Genomic DNA, 25,916 nt, shown 5'->3' on the forward strand with positions numbered 1-25,916 from the left:
TTGTTTTGTATTTGACAAGTTTCTTTCTGGTAAGAAAACCGTGCACGATATGCAGCATCGTGTTCCTGGCGGCGGTGTCGCTCATCTGCTACAACTGTGTCGGCAACTGCATCCTGTGGCGGTGTGCTGACGACGAGTGCGACGGTGCAGAATGTCGAGACTGAATGAAGTGAATTCCAGAGAAGATTCCCATGGGAGAATGGATTGTGCTGTGAATGACAGGACAGGGAAGAAAGGCGTTCGAGCTGTGAATCAACATGTACATACACATTTGGCAGTGCATCTGTCTGTTTCTCTTTTACAGAATTAACTAACTGTGTAAGTGTACATCAGTTAGTTCATCTGGTAATGGTGAGTGTGTTTTCAACAAATTGCTGGTTTCAACAGCTGACAATATCACCTTGGATAAATTTCAAAGTATTCAGATGGGTGAGGTAATTTCTATTTAACGGATTGAAGAGATGACAGCTGTATGATCAAATGGTTATTATGATATTCTTTCCAAACCAGCATTGAATGGACTGTGCAATACATTATAAATCACAACATTTCTTTCATAACAAACTTCATCACAACTCAGTGTCAAATTCAAGTGAAGAAACAGCAAGAATGACTTGCTTTAATGCATGTACTTACATGCAGATTCCTACAATCACAGATGGAACCAAGAGGTGAAGTAAGAAGAAAATGAAAGTGTTTCAGTGCTATTTTGTGGACAGAATATATTAAAGTATTGAAGATTTTATTCTTGTATTTGTTTGTGCTGACAATTTGTTTTAAATGACATTATCAGCCTCTGTGTGGATACCAAAGATGAAGAATGCTGCTGATGGCAGTTGAACACACAATATGCAAAGTTGGGGTGTTGTGTTTGGATGACTTCATGCAGACAACGTGGCCTTGTTCACTAAACATCTTAGTTGTTCTCAGCCTGATGATTCCATGACTCTGTATTATTTCTGTCCATCATAGTCATGAACCCAGACCATCACCACATGACAAGAATGTATGTGAACATTAAATCAAATGTATGTACAAATGTACCATGTGTTATGACATATGGTGGCTTCTTTAAAATGACTGTAATGGCATAATATGTAAACCAGTTATGTATAACCACTTTGATATGCTTGCTAAGCAGGTTTCCATTTTTTTCATAGAACTACAGCATTACTAAATTCTTATAATTTTAACTGTTGAATTAGCAGGTTCTAAATGTATGACACTGAGGAGTAGCTGAGAACATTTGGGAAGGCAGAGAGTTGGCTTGTGATGTACATAATGTGAGATTGACTCAACAACCAAAAATGTTTATCCTGTATATTTGTGTTGTTGCCTGTTGAGAATGTTCGAAATATTTCAGAGAGTGCCTACTATGCTTCCTTTTACATTTCTAAAATGGCAGAGTTGCATCCCTTCGGCATGCAAGGGCCCTTTGACCACAAATTTCTGATTCAAGGTTGCTACCATTAAGATTCTGTTACGATGTAACATTTTATCAGCACCATACCAATGTTCATTGAGTTATAATAATATGGTAGACATGTTAAACAAAATTTAAAGGCTTTAAAGTTTGGGCGTTATCAAGCTTTATGAGTGAGACTTGACTGAAACTATATCAAAATTACAGGTAAGCTCAACTTACATCGTTTAGAAAACTGGTCTTGTTTTGAAGATGTGCAATATGTGCAAGATGACTTTCAGGCATGTTAAAAATATGTTTTTGTGTGTAGTAAGTATATTCATGATTTAATGATAATATAAGGTTATATGTGTTGTTATAAGGTTACTGTGATATTAAGCAGTAATGAAACCGTGATATTGCATCATCTTCAACCAGGTGTTATTTCTCTTGTGGTGTTCTTTATGTGGCAGGATGGTAGCCTTGTGGTTAAAGTGTTGGCTCGTCATGCCAGAAACCCAAGTTTGATTTCCCACATGGGTACAATGTTTGAAGCCTATATCTGGTGTTCCCTGCTATGATATTGTTAGAATGTTGCTAAAAGCGACATAAAACCATATTCATTCATTCATTATCTTGTAGCATTGGAACTATATTTGAACCTTCCACATTCTTACAAGTTTCATGGATAGAGCGTCTGCCTGGAGAGTGGAGTGTTGTGGCACAGTCCCTATCTGTGTCATTCCAAAAGCCAGCATAAGATGGTACTTGTTATTTTCCTGCCTGATGCTCAATATTAAGGGGATAAAACCAGAACTGGTTTGCTCATGGTGAGTGTTCTGCTTTTGTCAGAGAGACAAGAGAGACTGGTTTGGAATTAGAGTGCAAGAGAGGCTGGGCTTAAAGGGCAAAAGAGACTGGTTTAGACTTTTGGGGCAAGGAAGACTGGTTGGGGCTTAGGGGCCAATACAGACTGGTTCAGACTTAAGGGGCAAGAGAGACTGGTTTGGACATAGGGGGCAAGAGAGACTGTCCCAGACTTAAGGAGCAAGAGAGTCCGGTAAGGACTTAAAAAGCAAGAGAGATTGGTTTGGGCAACCATGATGGATGCTGTCACAAAGTAGTTTGATCACACAGAAAGTTCAGTAGTCATTCACTGTAATGCAAATCAGCAGCAGTTTGTGGATTGTTTTAATTCATTTCTGCATGTATATTTTGGTAAAAGCAAGGGCTTAGCATGTGAATCTTTGTGAAGCAAAGAAATGTTATCTTTTTGATATAAGTTTTTTTGTTGTAACCTGGATTGATAAGTATCTATATACAACTATGTCAAGCGGATTGCCATGATATCTACATGTTTTATCATGCTAATTATTGCACAAACTTGTAAAGTCCTAAATTTTACAAATCTGTTTTTGTGTTATCAGTTACCTTGTTACTATGGTTACAAATGAGATATGACTGGTGACTTGTTGGTTCATGATAATATTTTTTGGGCACAGTGAGACTGGAAGTGCAAACACAAGTTTGAGTGTGGTATTGATATGTCATGCATGAGCTGACAGAAACTTTTCCCATGTATATACTGCATAAAAGAAGTTAAGGAACACCCATTTCTTTCATATCAGCACAGGGAAACATGGCAAAGAATCAGGTTTTCAACTTCTTTTGAGCTGTATATAACCAATGATATATGACCATGACATGAAAGAAGACCAAGATAATGCTATAAGATAATGATTATCACACAGTATGATAAATAGGTGAGCACTTCATCCTCTTAGCTTCATTTATAGCCTGATTGAAATTATTGAAATTCTCCTGAAAATAGATGTAAAAAAAGTAAAGAGAAAGAAACTAAGTAAAGTGAGTGGTTGCAATGATGATGTATTGGTGCATGGATCCAGGGTATTTATTATTGCAGGATGGATAAATTACCCTGGATAAATGAAGATGGATATTGAATTATGAAGTGCTATTTTGTAAAGTATGAAATTTCCCCAAGATATGTGTGTATGTGTGGGTGTGTGTGGGTGCGTGCGTGCGTGCATGCATGCGTGCATTGAATATGGCTTAGCTGGCACTCTATTCCTTCAAGTTCCATGCTTTTTCTGTGGTGTTTACATTGACAGTTTATGCATTCATTTGTGACAATGTGTTAATTTAATTACACTTTAATTCTGTCTGTCTCGTTGTGCATGGTGAAATACCAATCATCATAATGCCCATACTCAATTATTTACAGACCGCAGCCATCTAGCTGGAATATTGCTGAGTGTGGCATAAAACTAAACTCCCTCACTCACTCATCATAATGCCAGGGTGTTGGGATGGTCTAGTGGTTAAAGAGTTAACTTGTCACACTGGAAACCTGGGTTCAATTCCCAACATGGGTACAACAAGCCATGCCGTGTTTGGCTGTGTGGTGTCAAGATGAACAGTTGCCAGTTAGCGGAGAATATATCATGATTATCTAATAATCACTCAGTCTGCAGTCAGTTTAGGATTGTGTCCCTTTGTTGTGTCAGTCAACTTCTTGTTGGTTTGAATCCCTGGTATGACATGATTGTTGCGGTGTGCCTGCACCATACCCTTTCTTACTGGTTTCAGGAATGTTGTAAACATTGACACCTGTATTATTTTTGCATTATTAAAAGATTCATCCCACACAAAGTTGCCACACTTTGATATGACTAAAATAAGGTGTTGGGAAAGTGTCACTAGACTCCATGTTGGTGGGGGACAGTGGGCAAGCTGAAATCTTGGGTTCAATTCACCACATGGGTACAATGTGTGAAGCCCATATCTGGTGTCCCACCATGGTATTGCTGGAATATTGCTAGGAGCACTGTAAATCTAAACTCACTCACTCACTCTGCATGTTTTGAGTATTTCAGTACTCTCTGCTACGATATGAATATATTATTGAAAAGTTAGATCATGATACGAAACAGTACAATGTCATGATGTTTGTTAGATATATTAAGGGGACATGTATTATTGCTAGAAAGTTCATTGCAAAGAGCCATTTTGTGTCAGTTTATAGGGATCTCAGTTTAGAGGTCTCAAGTTACTATTTCATTTATGAATATGGCTATTGAATTATGATGGAATTCATTTATATTATATCGATGATGGCATATGTCTCAAAACATGAAAGATATGGAATTTTGTGTAACATTTCAACCATGATATCAAAATAAGTATTGTATAACGATGCATATTGTTTTTCACTTCACCCATTTAACTTACCTATGAAATCAGCTAATCCAGGGGTGGAAATCGTTCAGAATCCAGTTCAGCGTGTTTTTCTGTCGAGCAAGCAAATTTGTATATCATGCTGTACTGGTGTCTAGTTGACTTTCCAGTCTTAATTACTGAATTATGGTGTTATTTTAAAAATCAACCAAAAAATCAGACAGTTTAGTGGAAAAATTATCAGGACAAGGTATTTTTTATGTGCCACTGCACCTGAGTATACTGGCAATTTTAAAGTTATTTCCATCCCTGTAGTCTACAGTTCAAAGCCCAGCTTTACTGTATAATGGTGTATTTGGTTAAATTATACTTCCACTAGTCAGGCTGAATGATACACTATGTCAAAAGATTTAACACCTAACAGTTTTCCAGTACTAATATAATGAGCGGTTTTGTTTCATGATTTAAGCTGAAAGTCTGAGACTTTTTAGACTGAAATACAATTCAGAGCAATGTCAAACCATACCTTCTTGTAAACATGAGACACCCAAGGGATATATAACATAGGAAAAAACTGTTTTGGAGTACATCATCCTGAGAGAGTCTTCATTCAGATGAGTCTGGTATCACTTGGGAACAATAAGTTCCTGTTTAATGCTAACTACTGGGCATAATCAAACCAATCTAGTCATTGAACAAACTTAGTAATAGGGACAGTGGCATTGCATGTATTGTATGTTTCAGCGGTTCCTGTATGAGAGCGTTTAATGAAAATCCAAAGCTGAGGTTTAGAAACAAAGCCTTTTCTATAGTTCTGTAAGGTAAATTTGTTAGATTCATCAGTGACAGATGTGTTCTCTCTTCTCCATGGCAGATCGAAAGTATGTATGTTCTTATAGGCCATCACTGATGCGATCTGGTACCTTATCACCTGATGTAACCTGGTACTTTATCACTCAATACAACCTGGTGCTTTATCACTCGGTATGGCAGGTACTTCATCACTCAGTACAACCTGGTACATTTTCATCTGATGACCTGGTACTTCATCACTTGATATACCTTGGTACTACGTCACTTGATATACCTTGGTACTACGTCACTTGATATACCTTGGTACTACGTCACTTGATATACCTTGGTACTACATCACTTGATATCACCTGCTACTTTATGACTCTGGGCATCCTGGTATTTTATCACAGTGTACCACCTGGTCATTTATCACTTGGTACAACCTGGTACTCTGTCACTGAGTATGACATGATACATTCTGTCCTGATGACCTTGTGCTTCGTGAGTGAAGTGAGCAATTTAAATTCCAGTCCTAAATCCAATGACCTCTGCATATCCAGTACTCTTAACACATTACTGTCCTGGCGAAGATTGAGCGAGAGACAGGCAAAGATTGAGCGAGAGACAGATTACCTAGCTTAGTATTTATACATCAATCACAAGTGCACAGGGAGTTAATTTGAATTTGTTTGATCTGGGTTTTGAATTTTTTTAAATAACCAGTGAATGTATTGTTTGGTAACGTTTGCCTCTTTGATCTGAGGTTACTCAGGTTTTAGAGAACTCTTTTTTGGATGCAATTACCAAGTGCTTTGTAAATTACAGTAAAAGGATTGATGACATCAGTGAGGGTCTTGTTTGATGTGTTACAATGGAAGTAGTGTAAGATAATCTTGTAGTTTCAGTTTATTTGAAAGAATATTCAGTGTGTCTATTATACACAGATTACTTATTAGCGGTAGGGTACTAATTAGTTCAGAAATCTTATATGCACTGTATTTCTTGTTATTGATAGAATTTTTTGAGAATACATTTTTTTTCATTTAATTCCGAAGTTCAAGGTGTATAATGAGAGTGGGGAAATGTACATGTGAAACTGCAACTTTAACACTTTTTTCTCTTTGTTTTGTCTGTGCACACTGCAAACAGTTTACCAATAAAACTATTGTTTAGAGCTCTTACATTAACAAAGGTTTGCTTCGGCGTCCTATCTTATTTGTCAATGAGTTTTATTGATATTTAACTGTAACCAGATAACATGTGTTCTTGAAATTTAAATTCATATTAAATTCGTAGTTACATGAAATAATCATGTGTTCCTCAACTTATTTTGAGTAATATACCTAATACCAATACAATGTAATAGGAACAGTGTTTTCAGTGTAGGGTTCCGTCTTGCGGGTTGACCAAACATTTGAATGTTTATTACTAGCTCACTCAATAATTTGTGTCAAATAAGTTGTTTTACACAGAGGTGTGTTATTATAAATTGTTAACCTGGATTGACCAAGAAACAAGATATGTCATTGTCATTACATCAAGTTGTTTACATGTTCATGATAAATGACCCGGTATTTTACTTTTCATACTTCATATCATGATGAATTCATTGTCAGTTTGGTGCCAAAAGAGGGTTACTAGTATATATCATAGGGACAACTTTGAGATGATAGTATATATTGAATCACTGACTGCATAGCATCTCCATCTGTAAAACATTTCTTGTTTCCATGGTGCAATACTGCCAAAGATATGTAAAATTGTCAGTCTCTCTTCTATATTTTACCTACAGGAATAATTGTGTACGGTATGTGATGGGTGAAATCATGGTTTGTTATTCACCATCAAGTGTTGTCATGGTGATCATAGATACAAAAAGTTTTATTTTTCTTGCTTTCCCATTTTTATTCTTCATAAAACCAAAGTGTTTTTGAACACTTTGAACACTTATGCTTTACAGAGATTGTGAATTAGAAGCATCCGGTCATTAAATCTGTAGGTCTATTATTTTAGAGGCTTATCATGTTCCTATGTTTTCAGCCTCCACATTTCACTGATTAGAGTTATCTCCCTTTGCTGGACACTCTAAGTGCTCAGTTCATGGTCTTGTAGACCCCAGCCATGGGTTTTGCTCAGTTCCATGAACAATTTGGGTCCTTCATTCCTCTGTAAGCTGAAATATGGTATGAGAAAATAATAATGAAAAAGAAATAAAGTGATTAAAAAAAATAAATAATACTGTTCAAACTGGCATTAAACTTACGCAATCAAATGTTTCATAAAAATCATCCATGATATTTTTGGGTCATCTCATTCTAAAGAAGCTTGGGGCAGTTGTTAATGTATAAGCTCATCGTAACAAAGTCCAAGGTTTGAGTCCAGTGCTGTAATATTGTTGCCTGTCTGTGTGATGAGCTCCAGTTTGCCATCATATTGTTGATCCATTTGCTTCATGCTGTTTTAGTCTCCATTGAATCGATGTTTATGGTCATATTAAATATGTCCCACCAGATACTGTATCAAACTGTAAAAGTCAGTTTAAGGTCATTTCAGAGTATATATTTCAAAGTTCAATATTTTATGCAAAAGTGTATTTAGTCTGCAAAAGAAATTTGACCGAAGGTAATATTCAAGGCGATGTACTTATGCCTGTTACTTACGCTCAGCTTTGCCCTGCTGTTATTGGGTATTGAAACATTGACATATCATGTTGAGAGGACTGTGTCTATATGTATATAGTGAACCTGTTATGCTGTGTACAGTTTCTTATGTGTCTCTAGATAGAGGAATGTTATGGGGATGAATTAAAATACTTTTAGACATCCTTTTTTATTGTTGTTTGTCCAGAACTCTCTTCCAAGAAGTCAGGGACAGGGACTCTGTCCACATAGCATGTGTAGCAAGGTAAGGGAGTGACATAGTACTGAGTTACGATGGATTGTAATGTTACAAATGCTTTGTGCATCAGGACCAAGATTTGTAATGGCCTGTTGGCCCAATGTCAGTGGGCCACGTTTTTGCTGATTAAGTAATTTCCAACTGTTCGATGGCATCTGGTTGATCCAGAGGAGCTGTGTTGTTTAGCTCCTAATCTAACACAATAAATTACCTGTTAATTCATGGTTTATGGCTAGTGGGGGTGGTGATGATATATTTTATTCAGAAGCATGTGTAATGTGAATGACACCCCACCAGAAAATTTATCTACACAGTAAGTGCTACTCGATGTGACCTATGTCATCACTCAATGTGACCTTGTATTTCACCACTCATTGTGACATTGTGCTTCATCACCTGATGTGACCAAATATTTCATCGCTTGATGTGACTCAATACGTCATCACTTGTTGTAACCTAGTGCTTCACATTCAGTGTGACCTTGCACTTCATCAGTTGATGCAACCCACTCAGTATGATCTTGTACTTCATCACTCAAGATGACCTAATGCTTCATCACTCAATGCAATGTAGTGCTCCATCACCTTATACGACCTTGTACGTAATCATGCGATACGACCTAGTACTTATCACCTGATGACCTTGTAGTCCATCACTGATATGACCTGGCATGTTATCATCTGGCATGACCTGTATTTTTATAACTTGGTATGACCTGGTACTTTATCACCTGATACAACTTAGTACTTTATCACTTAGTACGATCTGGTACTGTATCACTCCATACGTCTTGCTACTGTATCATTTGCCATGACCTAGTACTTTATCTCTTGGTTCAACCTGGTACTTTATCATCTGATATGATCTGGTACTTTATCATCTGATATGATCTGGTACTTTATCATCTGATACTACCTGTTTTTTATCTTTTGCCACGATCTGGTACTTTATCATCTGATATGACCTGGTACTTTATCATCTGATATGACCTGGTACTTTATCATCTGATATGACCTGGTACTTTATCATCTGATATGACCTGGTACTTTATCATCTGATATGATCTGGTACTTTATCATCTGATATGACCTGGTACTTTATCATCTGATATGATCTGGTACTTTATCATCTGATATGATCTGGTACTTTATCATCTGATACTACCTGTTTTTTATCTTTTGCCACGATCTGGTACTTTATCATCTGATATGACCTGGTACTTTATCATCTGATATGACCTGGTACTTTATCATCTGATATGATCTGGTACTTTATCATCTGATATGACCTGGTACTTTATCATCTGATATGACCTGGTACTTTATCGTCTGATACTACCTGTTTTTTATCTTTTGCCACGATCTGGTACTTTATCATCTGATATGACCTGGTACTTTATCATCTGATATGATCTGGTACATTTTAACTTTGTACGACCTGGTACGTTGTTAACTGATATGACCTGTATCACTTGATGACTATGTGTGGATTAAAGTATAGAATAGATTCCCTGTAACCTCTGCTTGACGAAGAGACAAAATACATTCAGTTGTTAGATGTTGATTGCTGCTCAAAATGTAGAGCACTGGATTGTGTGGTCCAGGCTTGATCATACACATATCGCATCAAATAGCTGGTATACTCCTGAGAGCGGCTTTATCCTGCAGTCAAAATCACTGCCTCGTGATAGTCGACTTAGGAGATATAGGAATGATCATGTGAACACTGAGATAGTTGGTATTTAGTAAGGACAACATATATCATTCAATGACACACCAAAAATATAATTAACATACAAATATGAATTGATGTTATACCCGAACGTGTCATAACAGCTAAAGCTAAAAGTAGAACAAACAAGATGGCGATCAATTTGATACACATATCGAAGTTGTATTTTGGACTTCAAGTTTCAGATTAACTCTTCAAGAACAGTTTTCCAACAACTGAAGGTCACCTGTCATGGCTGGTGTCCTACCTAACACCACTGGCAGTAGCAGGTCCTGTCACAACTAGTACCTCACGATATCCACTGACAACTGAGCGTTATCACAACCAGTACCTCACGATATCCACTGACAACTGAGTGTTGTCACAACCAGTACCTCACGATACCCACTGACAACTGAAAGTGTTGTCACAACCAGTACCTCAGTGATATCCACTGACAACTGAGTGTTGTCACAACCAGTACCTCAGTGATATCCACGGACAACAGGGGCGGTGGGATAGCCTTATGGTTAAAGCATTCACTCGTTACACAATAGACCTTGGTTCGATTCCCCACATGGATACAATTTGTTAAACCCATTTCTAGTGTGCCCCACTAATATTGCTGGAATGTTGCTAAAAGCGGCATAAAACCATACTCAGTCAGTCAGCCCCCTAACAACTTCAAGCCCTAGCTGACGGTCAGTGCCTGACCCGCATCCAGCAATAACAGAAGGCCACACAGTGTTGATCGCCCATCGTTATTCACGTCGTTACATGGACATACCATGGTACGAAAAAAACTGAACTGACAAATTGCAGGCAGTGTCAGTAGATAAAGGTGACAGTTCTTGGATCTTGGATATGCTCAGGCAACATTAATAAATGTGCAAAAAGATGACTTTTGGAAGCTCTCGTAAAATCCCAAACGCCATCATTTTGGGTTTTTTATCAACACCTACACGATTGCATATACTACATGGCATTATTCATATTATAGAATTCGCATGGGAATAATATATTAACTGGAGATCTATACCAGACTTCATTAGTTCACCGAAAAAGATGTGTATTGGTTTATTTTTACAGCGATTTTATTGCATAAACAATAAAAAATAAGAGATACGGGATACGATGACATACAGTGTATATTAAAACATACAAACCTTTGAACAATGTGTAGATATTTAGTCAGCATATATGATTTGCATGAAATTACAAGCAGAGGCTAAAAGGAAAGACGGGTCAGCAGCTGAAAACAGGTGATTTTATCATCCGAATCTTTATATGAGATATGAATATCCATGTATAACTGTATGTGTGTCGTGTACACATTTGCGCACGCGCGCGTGTGTTTTAAGTGTTGTAAATCAGGACGACCATATACAGATTGTTTTTTTATTATCCCTGTGTAAATTAATCAGTTTTCTTTATATAAAAGGGGCGGCGGGGTAGCCTAGTGGTTACAGTGTCTGCTTGTCATACTGAAGACCCCGGTTCGATTCCCCGCATGGGTACAATGTGTGAAACCCATTTCTGTTGTCCCCGCCCTAATATTGCCGAAAGATTGCTAAATGAGGATAAAACTAGATTCATTTTTAAACTGATTCCGCTGAACTATAAAGACAAAATGACGTAGAGAGTTATAAGAACGAATCACCCGGAAGCAGTCCGCTAAAAGGCAAGCTTATCTTGCCTCACATGTAGCACCCACCATTCAGACGGTTTGCATAAAAAGGTCAGTGTTTCATCGTGCATAAACCATATGTCATATGATAGCGGCGTCTTGAGTCTTGACCGAACAATCCAGTTTCTAAATACCAGCCAGACAATCCAGTGACACGATATAAATAATACATACCAATTATTTATAATACATGTATTGTTAAATAAATGGTACGCCATACACTACCAAACTACTGATAGATCACAGTAAAGCAGATGCATCTGAATAAAATGTATGTGTTATAGCACAGGACACCGTCCATAGATTATTCAGTAGAGCGTGACCCGGTGGCGTGTTATACGATCTTGGCATGTGTTGTGACGTTTCTGCTACGTTCACTGATTAAGGCAAGATTCTTGAACAGTGTCACTTTGGGACAAAGGCCGAGATATGTTCCTCAGGGGTCGAAAATACTTCCTCACCCTGCAAGACACGCATAGGTATATTCAATAATGTGAACGATTCAACCGTTACATATTTTGCACCCTTCACAAATTGTGTTAGGTAGTCCAGGTCCCTTCAATGAAGTTGATCTGAAATGACGTTTAATGTGCCGATCTGCGCGCATGGTTGCCCAATGTTTGGCCGAGCAAATGTAAGTTATAAGATATGACTTTTCGCTTTCGTCATATGACAAAATCTGTTCAGTGATGGCTGCACCAGTTCTGTTTGTAATGACACCACTCGTGCGGAACAAACGACCCTGAACAGTACAGCGTATGAACTCTACATTCCTACGAAAATACAGGTTTTATGAAGTTTACATTGTTGAACAAGCCACGACAGCCTTTCTTAGGCGTGTATAGGACTACACACATTCAGGATGTACTTCAAGCGATGTTAACGCTCATGTTCACATCGTATGTTCCCATACCTTAACATAGATTTATGACAGTTGTATCAATATGGTGTTGCTGCACAAAGCGATCTTAGCGCTAAGATGACCGCAAACGTCCATGCCTTAACACAGCCATAGAATTTATTTTGTACAATGACACCATTGGATTGTTTGCGAAAGGATACAACACAAGTCAATAAAGATTATGTCGAGTAAACGGGAAAAGGGTAAAAGGCTGAGTATTGCGATTGTGAACAATAAATGGTTCTGTGACTGGCGAGAAAACAATGATGCGATAACCCAGTGTATAGCCATGAAGAAAGAGGATCATTGTGAAACCATGTAATATTGGTAAAATATCCAAAATGAGTATTCCAAGTTATTTGTTGCATATAAAACAGCGAGGTCCCCAGCTGCCTCTAGAGTTCCATATCGTAAAAGATAATATGTTAAATGCCTCATATAAATATTGCGTGTACTTGAAAACATGAAGATCGCCCCTTCTAAACTAAACCCGACAGTCAGTCATGTAGCTGGAGTAGATTTAGATCATCACCTATTCTGTCTTGTCCTTGAGGAAAGTCATCAATGTCCATCGATTCCCGGTCCATCTGAGTGAGTTGTTCCATGTTGTCTGAGTCTTGGGAAGCTAACCTTTCGTCCTCAGCTGCATTCAGGATCTGCTGGATCTGCCCTTGGCTGGGTGTATTGGGTATTTGACGCTGGCTGGGTATATTCGTGATCTGTTCTTGACTGGGTATATTAGTGATCTGCCCTTGATTACGTAAATTTGACATCTGCTGCTGACGACGTTCCCTGGCCCAAAGATGTTTCTTCAACTCAAAAAGATACGACCCATGTCCCTTCGTCCCGCCGAACACAACGACAAGGCAGTGTTCATATTTATAGGCGACGAATATTCTGTCTCTATTGGGAGACGTCCCAACCAATGTCCTCGAGTTGCCCTGGAAACACGTGTAGAAGTTGTTGTCCATGTGGATCTTGGTGACCGTCCGCGCAGGGTCCAAGATGCTCCTGACCAATGCCTGGCCCTCCTCCATGGACACCTGAAGGTCCTCCGTCACGGCTAGAGGCTGACCATCCTCAGCCAGCACTGCTACTTTCTGTATCTTGTGGGTCGTCGCCAGCATGTGCTTGATGAACTCAGGCCAAGTCATGGCGGCTGAAATGAGAACACGACTGATGACATCACACGTAAGGTAAGACAGGAGTTCACAAATGGAACTGACACATTACAAATAAGTTCGACCTATCCAATTCCAGTGACTCAGAGGTGAGTAGGTAGGTATGTATAAAGGTATGTGTGGCAGTGTGTGTGCATCCTTGCGCGCACGAAGGGGGATTATGTGTGTGTGTGTGGTGTGTTGTGCACAAACGCGAGGGGTTGTATTAACGTTATGCACGTGGCATATTCGTAACAATATGCGCACGTGGTATATCATGCATATTAGCTACATGGTGCACGTGGAATAATATTGGCACCTTGCATGTTACATACATGGAATGTTATAAACCGTATACGTGTGACGCACGTGGTATATCGTGAACAGTAGAAATGCTTTGCAATGGAATAATGTTGACACCTTGCATGTGACATACGTGGCATGTTATGAACATTATACGTCTGGCGCACGTTGTATGTAATGAACGCGGTGCACGTGGAATAATACCGACACCTTGCATGTTACATGTTGCATGTCGCACGCGGTATATCATGCATATTAGATATATGGTGCACGTGGAATAATATTGACACAATGCATATGATATACGTGTCATGTCATAAACATTATACGCGTGGCGTACCTGGTATATCGTGAACATTAGATACGTGGAATAATATTGTGCTAGGACGATGAAGGACTGTAAGATAACAAGGGAGGAGAGTAGGAAAAGATTAAGTTAATAAGCGTTGATTTGTGACTAGCAATGGGCAAATGGAAACCACAAGAAATCATTTGCATCCACTGGTAATAAGCAATAATTATTGCATTCCATTGTGAAGTTTAGAACTTTGCTATTTATTGCTTTCCTCTTTATTCTCCTTATCAACAGAGTACTTCACGCCGTATTTGAACTTAGAATTATTTCAGGAATGCGTTATTGAGAAAATGGATTCATTTTGAAACCTAAAGGGTTAAGCACAGTTTAAGTGATGTGACCCCAGTTTATAAGTTCACGAGACCATGTGATACCTCACAATAGAGGTAAAGACACGGAACAGGCATTCGATTGCTATCGTTTGCGCGACCTGAGTCAACAGAGGTAACTATACCTCAGGCAGCTAGGGTTCACGTGATCGAAGAATAGTTAATAAGCTTCATTCAAGGAGAACCTTACGGATGCATCAGACATCGTCTAATATATCCTGATGGCCAAAGACATCGTGATGGGGAAATATATCATGATATCATGATGACCTAAGACATCGTGATGGTCTAACATATCCTGATGGCTAAAGACATCGTGATGGTGAAATATATCATGATATCATGATGGTAAAAAAATGTCAAGGTCTAATATATCACGATGGCCAAAGACATCGTGATGGTGAAATATATCATGATGGCCTAAGATGTTGTGATGGTCTAATATATCGTTATGGCCAAAGACATCGTGATGGTGAAATATATTATGGTGGAGTAAGATATCGTAGATCTAATGGTCAAATATATCATGATGGTAAAAAAATGTCATGGTCTAATATATCACGATGGCCAAAGACATTGTGATGGTGAAATACATCATGATGTCATGATGACCTAAGACATCGTGATGGTGAAATATATCATGATGGCCTAAGATGTTGTGGTGGTCTAATATATCGTTATGGCCAAAGACATCGTGATGGTGAAATATATCCTGATGGCCCAAGACATCGTGATGGTCTAACATATCCTGATGGCCAAAGACATCGTGATGGTGAAATGTATCATGATGACCTAAAACATCGTTATGGTCTAACATATCCTGATGGCCAAAGACATCGTGATGGTGAAATATATCATGATGGCCTAAGACATCGTGATAGTCTAACATATCATGATGGCCAAAGACATCGTGATGGTGAAATATATCATTATGACCTAAGACATCGTGATGATTTAACATATCATGATGACCAAAGACATTGTGATGGTAAAATGTATCATGCTGGCCTAAGACATTGTGATGGTGAAATATATCATGATATCATGCTGGCCTAAGACATTGTGATGGTGAAATATATCATGATTACCTAGGACATCGTGATGGTCTAACATATCCTGATGGCCAAAGACATCGTGATGGTGAAATGTATCATGATGACCTAAAGCATCGTGATGGTCTATCATATCCTGATGGCCAAAGACATCGTGATGGTGAAATATATCATGATGGCCTAAGACATCGTGATGGTCTAACATATCCTGATGGCTAAAGACATCGTGATGGTGAAATATATCATGATGGCCTAAGACATCATGATGGTCTAACATATCCTGATGGCCAAAGACACCGTGATGGGGAAATGTATCATGATGACCTAAAACATCGTTATGGTCTAACATATCCTGATGGCTAAAGACATCGTGATGGTGAAATGTATCATGATGACCTAAGACATCGTGATGGTCTAACATATCCTAATGGCCAAAGACATCGTGATGGTGAAATGTATCATGATGACCTAAGACATCGTGATGGTCTAACATATCCTGATGGCCAAAGACATGGTGATGGTGAAATATATCATGATGACCTAAGACATCGTGATGGTCTATCATATCCTGATGGCCAAAGACATCGTGATGGGGAAATGTATCATGATGACCTAAGACATCGTGATGGTCTAACATATCCTGATGGCCAAAGACATCGTGATGGGGAAATGTATCATGATGACCTAAGACATCGTGATGATTTAACATATCATGATGACCAAAGACATGGTGATGGTGAAATATATCATGATGACCCAAGACATCGGGATGGTCTAACATATCCTGATGGCCAAAGACATCGTGATGGGGAAATGTATCATGATGTCCTAAGACATCGTGATGGTCTAACATATCCTGATGGCCAAAGACATCGTGATGGGGAAATATATCATGATTACCTAGGACATCGTGATGGTCTAACATATCCTGATGGCCAAAGACATCGTGATGGGGAAATGTATCATGATGACCTAAAACATCGTGATGGTCTAACATATCCTGATGGCCAAAGACATCGTGATGGTGAAATATATCATGATGGCCTAAGACATCGTGATGGTCTAACATATCCTGATGGCCTAACATATCCTGATGGCCAAAGACATCGTGATGGGGAAATGTATCATGATGACCTAAAACATCGTGATGGTCTAACATATCCTGATGGCCAAAGACATCGTGATGGTGAAATATATCATGATGGCCTAAGACATCGTGATGGTCTAACATATCCTGATGGCCAAAGACACCGTGATGGTGAAATGTATCATGATGGCCTAAGATGTTGTGATGGTTTAACATATCGTATGGCCAAAGACATTGTGATGGTGAAATATATTATGGTGGACTATGATATCGTAGATCTAATGGTCAAATATATCATGATTGTAAAAATGTCATGGTCTAATATATCACGGTGTTGTTAGATATGATGGGGGTCTGAGATATCATGATGGCCTAACATGTCATGATAACCTAGTATACCATGGTGGTCTTATATATCATGATGGCCTTTAATGGCCTAATAGCCTAATAAATCATGCATGTCATTGTGGCCTAATAAGTCATGATGATGCAAACATGGCCTAATATATCATGACGACCTAATGTATCATGATGGTCTAAGATATCACGATGGTCTAATATATCAATAAGGCTTTAGATATCATGATGTCTTTAATATCCTGATGGTCTTAGTGTTATGATTCAGGACTATGGCTGGATTTTCATTGCTTGACAAAACGGCCGTTGTACCTTTTTATTTAATGCATGTAAAGATCATCCAAAATCATCCCAAAACTGCAAAGAATTCATATCAATAATAGATTCTGAACATTATTTTCTGACGTATATCATAATACAATGCCAAGTTAATTATAAACGTTCTAAGAACGAATTTATTCAAGATTCAATCAATAAATGAACATGCTTTATCGTTGACGTCAGTAAGATGGTGTCAACACGATTACCGCATCCCAATAGATAAGAGCAACTTAAGTAAATCAGCTGACATGTATTGACATCAGGGACCCGTGGAGATGTGGAATAGAAATGGTCTTCAGCAGCCCATGCTTGTAAGAGGCGACTAACGGTACTAGGGTCGGGTGGTCAGGCCGCTGACTTGGTTGACATTCGTCATCATTTCCAAAATGCGTAGATCGACACTCGTGAAGACAATCTCTGGATTATCTGATCCAGATTCGATTACATACAGACAGCTGTCATATAGCTGGAACGCCGCTGAGTACACGTGAACCAGACTAAGCATTGGTCAAACAAGGTGTTCTGCTTTGGTCAACATAGGTTGCCATCTGTTTTTCCACCTGTGGTATTGTTAGGGCCAACTCAGGCAAGGGCGAGTGACAAATGTCCTGTTTGTAACACGAATAGCACAACACGACAATTAAGTGGTCAGTGTAGAATATATGCCTTTCACTGGCTGAGGTCAGCTGGGACGATTCACCCCACGACAGTCTCGATCACATCAGTGTTCTTCATTCCGATCACGCGTGTAAATACTACTAAAATGTGTCCTTACACAAATTAGATCTAGGTTTGTCGTGTTACATCTCACGTGTGTTGGTAGTGTTGCGAAGTTGATATATTGACCTTTGATTTAAGCAAACACAACTTTCTGTTTTCGTCTGCGTACGCGTGTGTGTGTGCGTCTGCACTGACTGTTGGTGTAGCTTTAGACTTACGTAATTTATAAAAAAAAACTTCATGACAAATATAAATAAATAAATGAGAATTTCCATAGCGCCTTATCCATTGTCGTGTACTCAAAACGCTGTGCATGGCAACGATGACATGTCAATCTGGATAACATTTTTTTAAAGACATGTGTCTTCAAATGTGGTTTGAAACTCTCAAAAGATGGGCAAGTTTTCCTGTCAGTTGACAAAGCATTCCAGGGAGTAGTGACAGTTTTTGAAATAACGGTTTTTGTCCGAAAACCTTGAGCTTCCATCTTTATGTCTGAAGACGATTGTGTTGTTCAGATGCCAAGTAACAGCGTCTTACTTTTCTTGATGTTTGCACGCACTAAATATTGAGAATAAATATTTCTACAACCATAGCAAGTAACACTAAATTACACCGACCGATGTATCAATATAAGTAAAGAATCGCACAGAGACACATTGTTGGCAGGATCAAATGTATGTATATGGGACATAGTCACATGACATACGTCCTCACGTGATATCAGCATGACGTCAGGATATACGATACCCATGTAACGACAAGTCTCATGTCCATGTGCAGATATACTATAAATGAACATTACCGACACTTAAGTCTCTATACATACATGTTACAGGGAGAAATGAAACGTTAAGTATCGAAGTATCATGTGATTATATAATCTGTGGCAAGATGGGTTACACCAGTTTGGCTACTCTTATGTGTATTGAAATATCACAACGTATTATTTGGCATGTGAAAAGCAAAGTGCGAAAATAACACGTATTTCATTTATATCAATTAAATTCCTTACATGGTACAGTCTTATTTATAGCATCCTGTTATAGAACCTCAACCATCATGTCATGAAGTTAGAACTGATCTTCAGTAAGCAATGCTTGTCGTAAGAGGGTAGGGTGATCAAGATCGCTGACTTGGTTGACACATGTCATCGTATGGCTCATGCTATTAATCACTGGATTGTTTGATCCAGACTCGATTATTTACAGATTGTTGTCATCGAATAGTGCTGAGTGTGGGCTCTGAACGATTTCTGTTGATGCACTGAAGAACACTGTGCCTAACTCCAGCTACGTTTCTCTAAAAAAACCTAGACCAGAAAATCCAGTGATCAACAGCATGAACATCGGTCTACGCATATGGTATACGATGACATGTGTCAACCAAGTCAGTGAGCCTCAACACCGGATCCCGTTAGTCTCCTCTTGCGACAATCATGGTTTACTGAAGACCAGATCTTACCCGGATCTTCACGGGTATAGAGAACATGAACTTACCTAGGGTTAATGGTTAAACGTGTACGTCCAGTCACTACACGCTGAGAGTACCCGCAAGACAGATACACAGCATGTGATACTGCATCACTCCCCATTCTATCACACTGAAGTTACCCGTGTATGTACGGGCATGTAATGATATCCACAATACATCCGTATTAACCTGTGACTAAAATGTACACACGTTATTAAAATGCACGAGTACGGCTTACTCAACTAAAGCCAGTGTTGTCATTGATCTATGTTTGTATTTAACAATCCCTATTTTAGGGAACGTCATCGCCAGTGCTTGCCCTTATATATTCTTTATTCGTCAGTTTGAGCGTAACTGGGTGACTGAGCCTGCTGAACGGCTATATGCTTATCGTCCTGTTCAATGATGTGCTTAGAAGGGTAAACGATTAAGTCGTACTATGCGTTCTGTTGGTGACTTGGTGGCAACGTTATTCTAGAAACCTATAATACACTTTACATGGACTATATTCCAGCAATATCACGGCGGGGTCACGCACCTGGGATTCACACTGTACCCATGCATGGGGGAATCGAATTCGGTCTTCGGCGTAACGAGCGAACGCTTTTAACGACTAGGCTGCCCCGTCGCCCTACCGCTTCGAGAACCGACCTTACTCATGCGTTATGGTGACGTTAATAAGTTGAATATACATTTGGCTGACGCTTTTATTGAATAGATAAGCACCACTGAATTTACCTATAACTTAATTATTTAATTGTAATAAAAGCATGATTACTGAGAGTTTAAGTAACATGACAAGCGTCCAACAAAAGACATTTACATCAGCAATGTAACTTGCATCTCTCTTCTCTCGCACATTGAGAGCAGTGAGTTTGGTTTTACGCCGCTTTTAGCATTATTTCAGCAATATCACGGCGGGGTCACCAGAACTGGGATTCACACGCTGTAGCCATAGGGGAATCGAACTCGGGCAAAAGCTCTAACCAATAGGCTAACCCACCACCGCACTTAGAGAGTGAGGGAGTATGGATTTACCCCGATTTTAACCATACTCCAGTAATATACCACAAACAGGCTTCACGTGTTGTACAGATAGGTTCAATCCTGAGTGAGTGAGTTGAGTTTTACGCCGCATTCAGCACTATTCCAGCTATATGGCGACGGTCGGTAAATAATCCAGCCTGGACCAGACAATCCAGTGATCAACAACATGAGCATTAATCTGCACAAGTGGGAACCGGTGACCTGTGTCAACCAAGTCAGCGAGTGACCACACGATCCCGTGGGTCAATCCCGAGTCTTCGACTTATCGAGTGAATGCTTCAACCAGAAGGTTACTCCCTTTGGGTCTCTAGGTATAGGCCTAGTAAGATAACAATTCTAGATAATATACACGGTATATGTTTGTGGACGTGTGTATACACACAGGCGTACAAGACTCCTTACCGTGTAGACCTTTCACCATCTAATACCTGTAATTCTAGCATATAATATTACACCATAAGATATTAACTTCCGTAATTGGTTTCGTTGTCAACATGAAATACGATTTATGGTCAGAGAGAGTAGGAAACGTTTCCCATTAATTTAATTGCATATCTCGAGTTACCTCAAGTAACATTACCTAAATGAATATGGGCGTATTACCTGCATGAAATAATAAACGAGCCATATTGCAGTTAAGGACAACCAATTATTCATTGAACACGCACGCGCACCTCACAGGGAGCTTCACACATTAATCAGAAATTATCTATCCCAGTCGTGACATATATTTACTGAGGAGTATATTAATAATGGTTTCTAGCATTCAGCTCACACATTATATCTTTTGATTAATACGTCCAGTCTATTTACCGGACCCGACAAACAGACCGATATATCATGGTCCCATTTGTGGCATAAATTATTGCATTAGTTATGCATGTCTGTATTTTAAAATCTACGTTTGGACATAACATGGCAAAAAAAAAATTTAAAATGCGAAAAAACATATTTTACCTGTTTCTTTAAATACCTTACACTCGCATGGCTAGATTATCAATTATGTGTCTGTGGTTGGCATATTGTGAGATAAATCTAATTGGACCCGTGAAGGTCCGGGTTAAAATATGCCTTCAGCAACCCATGCTTGTAGGACAGGTGCATTAGACACAAACAATAGGTAACATTGGAAAAATATAGTAGAAAGCTGAATTTTTCAGGAAAGCTTCAGAATATCATTGCCATGCTCAAGATACAAAGTTCTGCAAATCCTGCAAATACCATATGGCATAATTAGTGACAAAATATATGTGTGTATAATCATTATAATGATTTTGGCGGCCATCTTGAAATTGAAAATACCACAAGGTAGATTTTGCAGAGCTTTGTACTTTGCACACGGCAATGATGTTCTGAAGCTTTCCTGAAAAATTCAGCTTTTCCAATCCCATGTCTGATGCTCCTGGTCTATTGCCGTGACAGGCGACTAACGGTGGCTCACTGATTTGGTTGACACATGTCATTGGTTCTCAATTGCGCAGATCGATGCTCAAGTTGTTGGTCACTGGATTGTCTGGTCCAGACTCGAATAATTACAGACCGCCGCTATATGGCTGGAATATTGCTCACTCATTCACTGATTGGTTGTATGAAATGATTGAAGTTAGTTTTACGCCGCACGCAGCAATATTCCTGCTGTATGAAGGGGATGTATGGAGGCATTGAGGTTCATTCTAGCATGGGACTAATAAGCATTATTTAACGTTTAACATATACAATAAAACTGGTCAAACAGTTTTTATATGATTTATGAAATATCGCAATATGTATTTCATACACAGCGTGTTTGTGATGAGACAATGAATTGACATCATGACAAACTAAAATAACTTTTGAACGAGACGTTTAATCCCATCGCTCTATCCTTATTCTATTCTGAATTCCAGTGTATGATAAATGATACATGACTGTATGCAAAATACCAGTGTATGATAAATGATACATGACTGTATGCATGAAAAATACCTGTGTATGATAAATACAGCCTTCTTTACCATACGTAGTTGTATTCTGAATTCAACATAGTTTTATGCACATTACTGAAAGCTGAAAACCAGTGTCTGATAAACACAGCATAGTATGCTTATACGTGTTTGTATGCTGAATACCAGTGTATGATAAATTCAGTGTAATATGCCATACTTCCCTGTATGCTGAATACCAGTGTATGATAAATTCAGTGTAATATGCCATACTTCCCTGTATGCTGAATACCAGTGTATGATAAATTCAGTGTAATATGCCATACTTCCCTGTATGCTGAATACCAGTGTATGATAAATTCAGCACAATATTCTATACGTGACTGTATGCAGAATACCATGTATGATAAATACAGCCTACTTTATTATACGTGACTAGCTGTATGCTGAATATCAGTGTATGATAAATGTAGCCTACTTTATTATACGTGACTAGCTGTATGCTGAATATCAGTGTATGATAAATACAGCCTACTTTATTATACGTGACTAGCTGTATGCTGAATATCAGTGTATGATAAATACAGCCTACTTTATTATACGTGACTAGCTGTATGCTGAATATCAGTGTATGATAAATGTAGCCTACTTTATTGCAGGCCTGGAGGATTAAACAAGACATTAGAAAAATATAGTAGAAAGCTGATTTTTTTTCAGGAAAGCTGCAGAACATCATTGCCATGTGCCATACATATTCAGAAAATTCTGCCGTGTGGCATTTTCAAAGTGGCCTCCACTTTCAAGATGGCCGCCAAAATCATTAAAGTGGTTATGCAAACAGATATTTTGTCAGTAATTATGCAATGTGATATATCAAAGGAAAGCTCATCTCAGAGGGATTCTAAATATATTGATATCATGCCTTGTGGCATTTTCAAAAAAGAAATCTACATATTTTACTTTTAACAGCACACATAAGTAAGACAATTAATTATGGCATGATAACCACACATTGGTACCAGACATCAAAATGGCTAATTAACACAGCTGATGTCACCAAATTGATAGTAAATCACAATGTAATATCAACATGATCATTTTAAGTTAGTAACGCTGGAAACTCACTGCATAGCGTGATGAATACATCATGACATGCTATACGTGACTGCAGTATAACTTACCTAGTTGTGGAATCTGGCTCTCCATGTTATCGACAGTACGTCACCGTCTGACAGTTCAGGCGTCACTCGGTAGGCTTGGGAGGCGAGAGCTCCCTTACTGAGACGCCAAGCAGGACTACTGACCCTCAAGAGGTGACCCGTACAACCTGTGTTGACAGAGAAGTTATGTCGATAACTTAACACACATTAGCATATCCAAGATAATAGGCTTCATTACAAGTCACGTACAACATTTACAGATCAAGACTGGCATCTGAGTAATCATCACACCGTTGACGAAGGGTATCGTGTATATGTGGGTCACCAGCTAGGAGAGTTATAACAAAATAGGTATCTGCTTAAAAACTGGACTTGACATAAATATTATCAAGACGTTAATATTCCGAAAACATTCACCAAAATAAACTTACGCCCTAAACACAACTATGATGTCAGTATCAAGCTCATCACCACCGAATATCAAGTTCACGTTGCAACGCGTGTAGACACCACCAGTCATGGGAGCATACTTTCTTTTGTCTAGTAGTTTCAGCGTCTAAAATTATTGGGTTAATTGTTAAATAAATCATTAAATGTCAATATAGTAGTGCAATACGTGTTGCATTACAACGATATGCCGGTCAGACTGACATCCAATGATCGAGGGGAAAACAACATCGCCTATATAAATATCCTATAATTATATTTTCTTGCATTGTTCACCTTAATCTGCAAAACATAACAATAATGTAAGTCACGACAGAAGTCACAATATTTATCATGGTGTATACGCGCCGTACTTGCTTTAACAGAAAACGTAAACACACAAACAACGAACGTTACAATGATATTGCCTCAGGGAAAGGATTGTTGTCTGAAGGCTGGCAATTCAGAATATCTGTATGTAGAACATGTACTCACCTCTCTATGTGTCTTGAAGTGAAATCTGTGTCTGCACCGTCAACTAGAGTCCTCTGTCCTGTGCCCAAACTTTCAAACAGTATCTACCTCTTACATCACAGAAAAGGTATGTCAGTGCGAATAAAGTTTATTGTCAGCGTTTCGGTTCGAATGATTCTGTTCTGCACAAGGTGGTTAGTTAGCTGAGACGTAGGAACGAGTAGTTCAGGCAACCGTGAAGTCGTGCACGTAAACAACGTCGGCCGTGCTAACAGTTAGCCTGTATATGACACAGCTGTACGTTGTCTTTGTCCCAGCCTTGGTAATCACATCCCAGGTGTTATGAAGGAACAAAGGACAGGTGCATGTCCGTCGGACGCTGGCAGCAGACGGTGTGTTCTGCATCCGCACGTGCCACTGATGTCAGTTCTCGCGATATTCAGTTACGATCCCGTACTCGGGCGGGAGGAATGTTGCCTAAAAATAAAACAAGTAGATCGGCATGTTAACCTATTTGTCTCTAGCCGAGATATACGTACTGTATATATGGCGTTCCGAGCGCTGAGACGAGCGCTTGGTGGTTGACTCGGCAAGCCGGGACCCTGTCAAATTGAAATTAAGGACCCATAAGGGTGAAAGGGTTCTTACTAACTTAAGAGATAGTTTACTTCATAAATACTGTGTCAGCGACAAATGACCCTCAAGTAGGAAATAAAGCGTGTTTATCAGTGTTATTCATTTAAAAGTAACTGCTTTTATTAATTACATTTAACTTTGATAAAAGTATATTTGATATAATATGTTGAAAAGAGTGATCGGTCTTCAGACTCTTTTGTCTAAACTGACATATGATAACAGACATTCTAATATGCGTTCAGTCGTAAACAAAGAGGTCCTGAAATTTTATCTCCTTTGCAAACTGATGCAACGGAATCTAGGCAGTGATCATCGACGGCATATGAACGGCTTGGGAAAATGCTTCATAAAATTTAGAGCATTCAAAAGTCACATACCTAACGGGGCCATGTTAGTTCACTTTAGATCTTCAAATGTTGAGATTCAACCTAATCCTCGTAATATAAAAGCATTTTAACATGATTTATTTTTACTTACGTATGAATAGAGAAATACGTTACTCT

General features: G+C 38.8%; 2 protein-coding genes across 5 annotated transcripts in view; one reads left to right on the forward strand and one right to left on the reverse strand.

Annotated features, from left to right (window-relative positions):
- The window catches only part of LOC137290399 (U6 snRNA-associated Sm-like protein LSm4), a 439,957-nt gene that overhangs the window by 373,510 nt on the left and 40,531 nt on the right, over nucleotides 1–25,916 (forward strand). The window lies entirely within an intron of this gene.
- Nucleotides 11,080–25,239, reverse strand: LOC137290314 (uncharacterized). 4 transcript variants are annotated; one of them, XM_067821136.1, is made up of 5 exons: nucleotides 24,799–25,236; nucleotides 24,309–24,433; nucleotides 23,899–24,044; nucleotides 13,124–13,750; nucleotides 11,080–12,152 (listed from the first exon to the last, which is right to left on the reverse strand). In XM_067821136.1, the coding sequence occupies exons 3-5, from the start codon at nucleotides 23,921–23,923 to the stop codon at nucleotides 12,148–12,150; spliced, it is 657 nt and encodes a 218-aa protein (XP_067677237.1). In that variant the 5' UTR covers nucleotides 23,924–24,044; nucleotides 24,309–24,433; nucleotides 24,799–25,236; the 3' UTR covers nucleotides 11,080–12,147. The 4 variants fall into 4 exon arrangements, with proteins under 4 accessions (XP_067677237.1, XP_067677236.1, XP_067677235.1 ...); XM_067821135.1 differs by lacking the exon at nucleotides 24,309–24,433 and having other exon boundaries at nucleotides 24,799–25,239; XM_067821134.1 differs by lacking the exon at nucleotides 11,080–12,152 and having other exon boundaries at nucleotides 12,446–13,750; nucleotides 24,799–25,214.

Source organism: Haliotis asinina, chromosome 7, assembly GCF_037392515.1.
Source record: "Haliotis asinina isolate JCU_RB_2024 chromosome 7, JCU_Hal_asi_v2, whole genome shotgun sequence".
NCBI lineage: Eukaryota > Metazoa > Mollusca > Gastropoda > Lepetellida > Haliotidae > Haliotis > Haliotis asinina.

What these genes read in the sequence shown, in the direction of transcription:
- LOC137290314 (XM_067821133.1), bottom strand. Translation starts at nt 23,923, where the DNA reads ATGGAGAGCCAGATTCCACAACTAG. An exon ending in GAGCCAGATTCCACAACTAG is followed by an intron (nt 13,751 to 23,898) that starts GTAAGTTATACT and finishes TTCTCATTTCAG; the next exon opens with CCGCCATGACTTGGCCTGAG.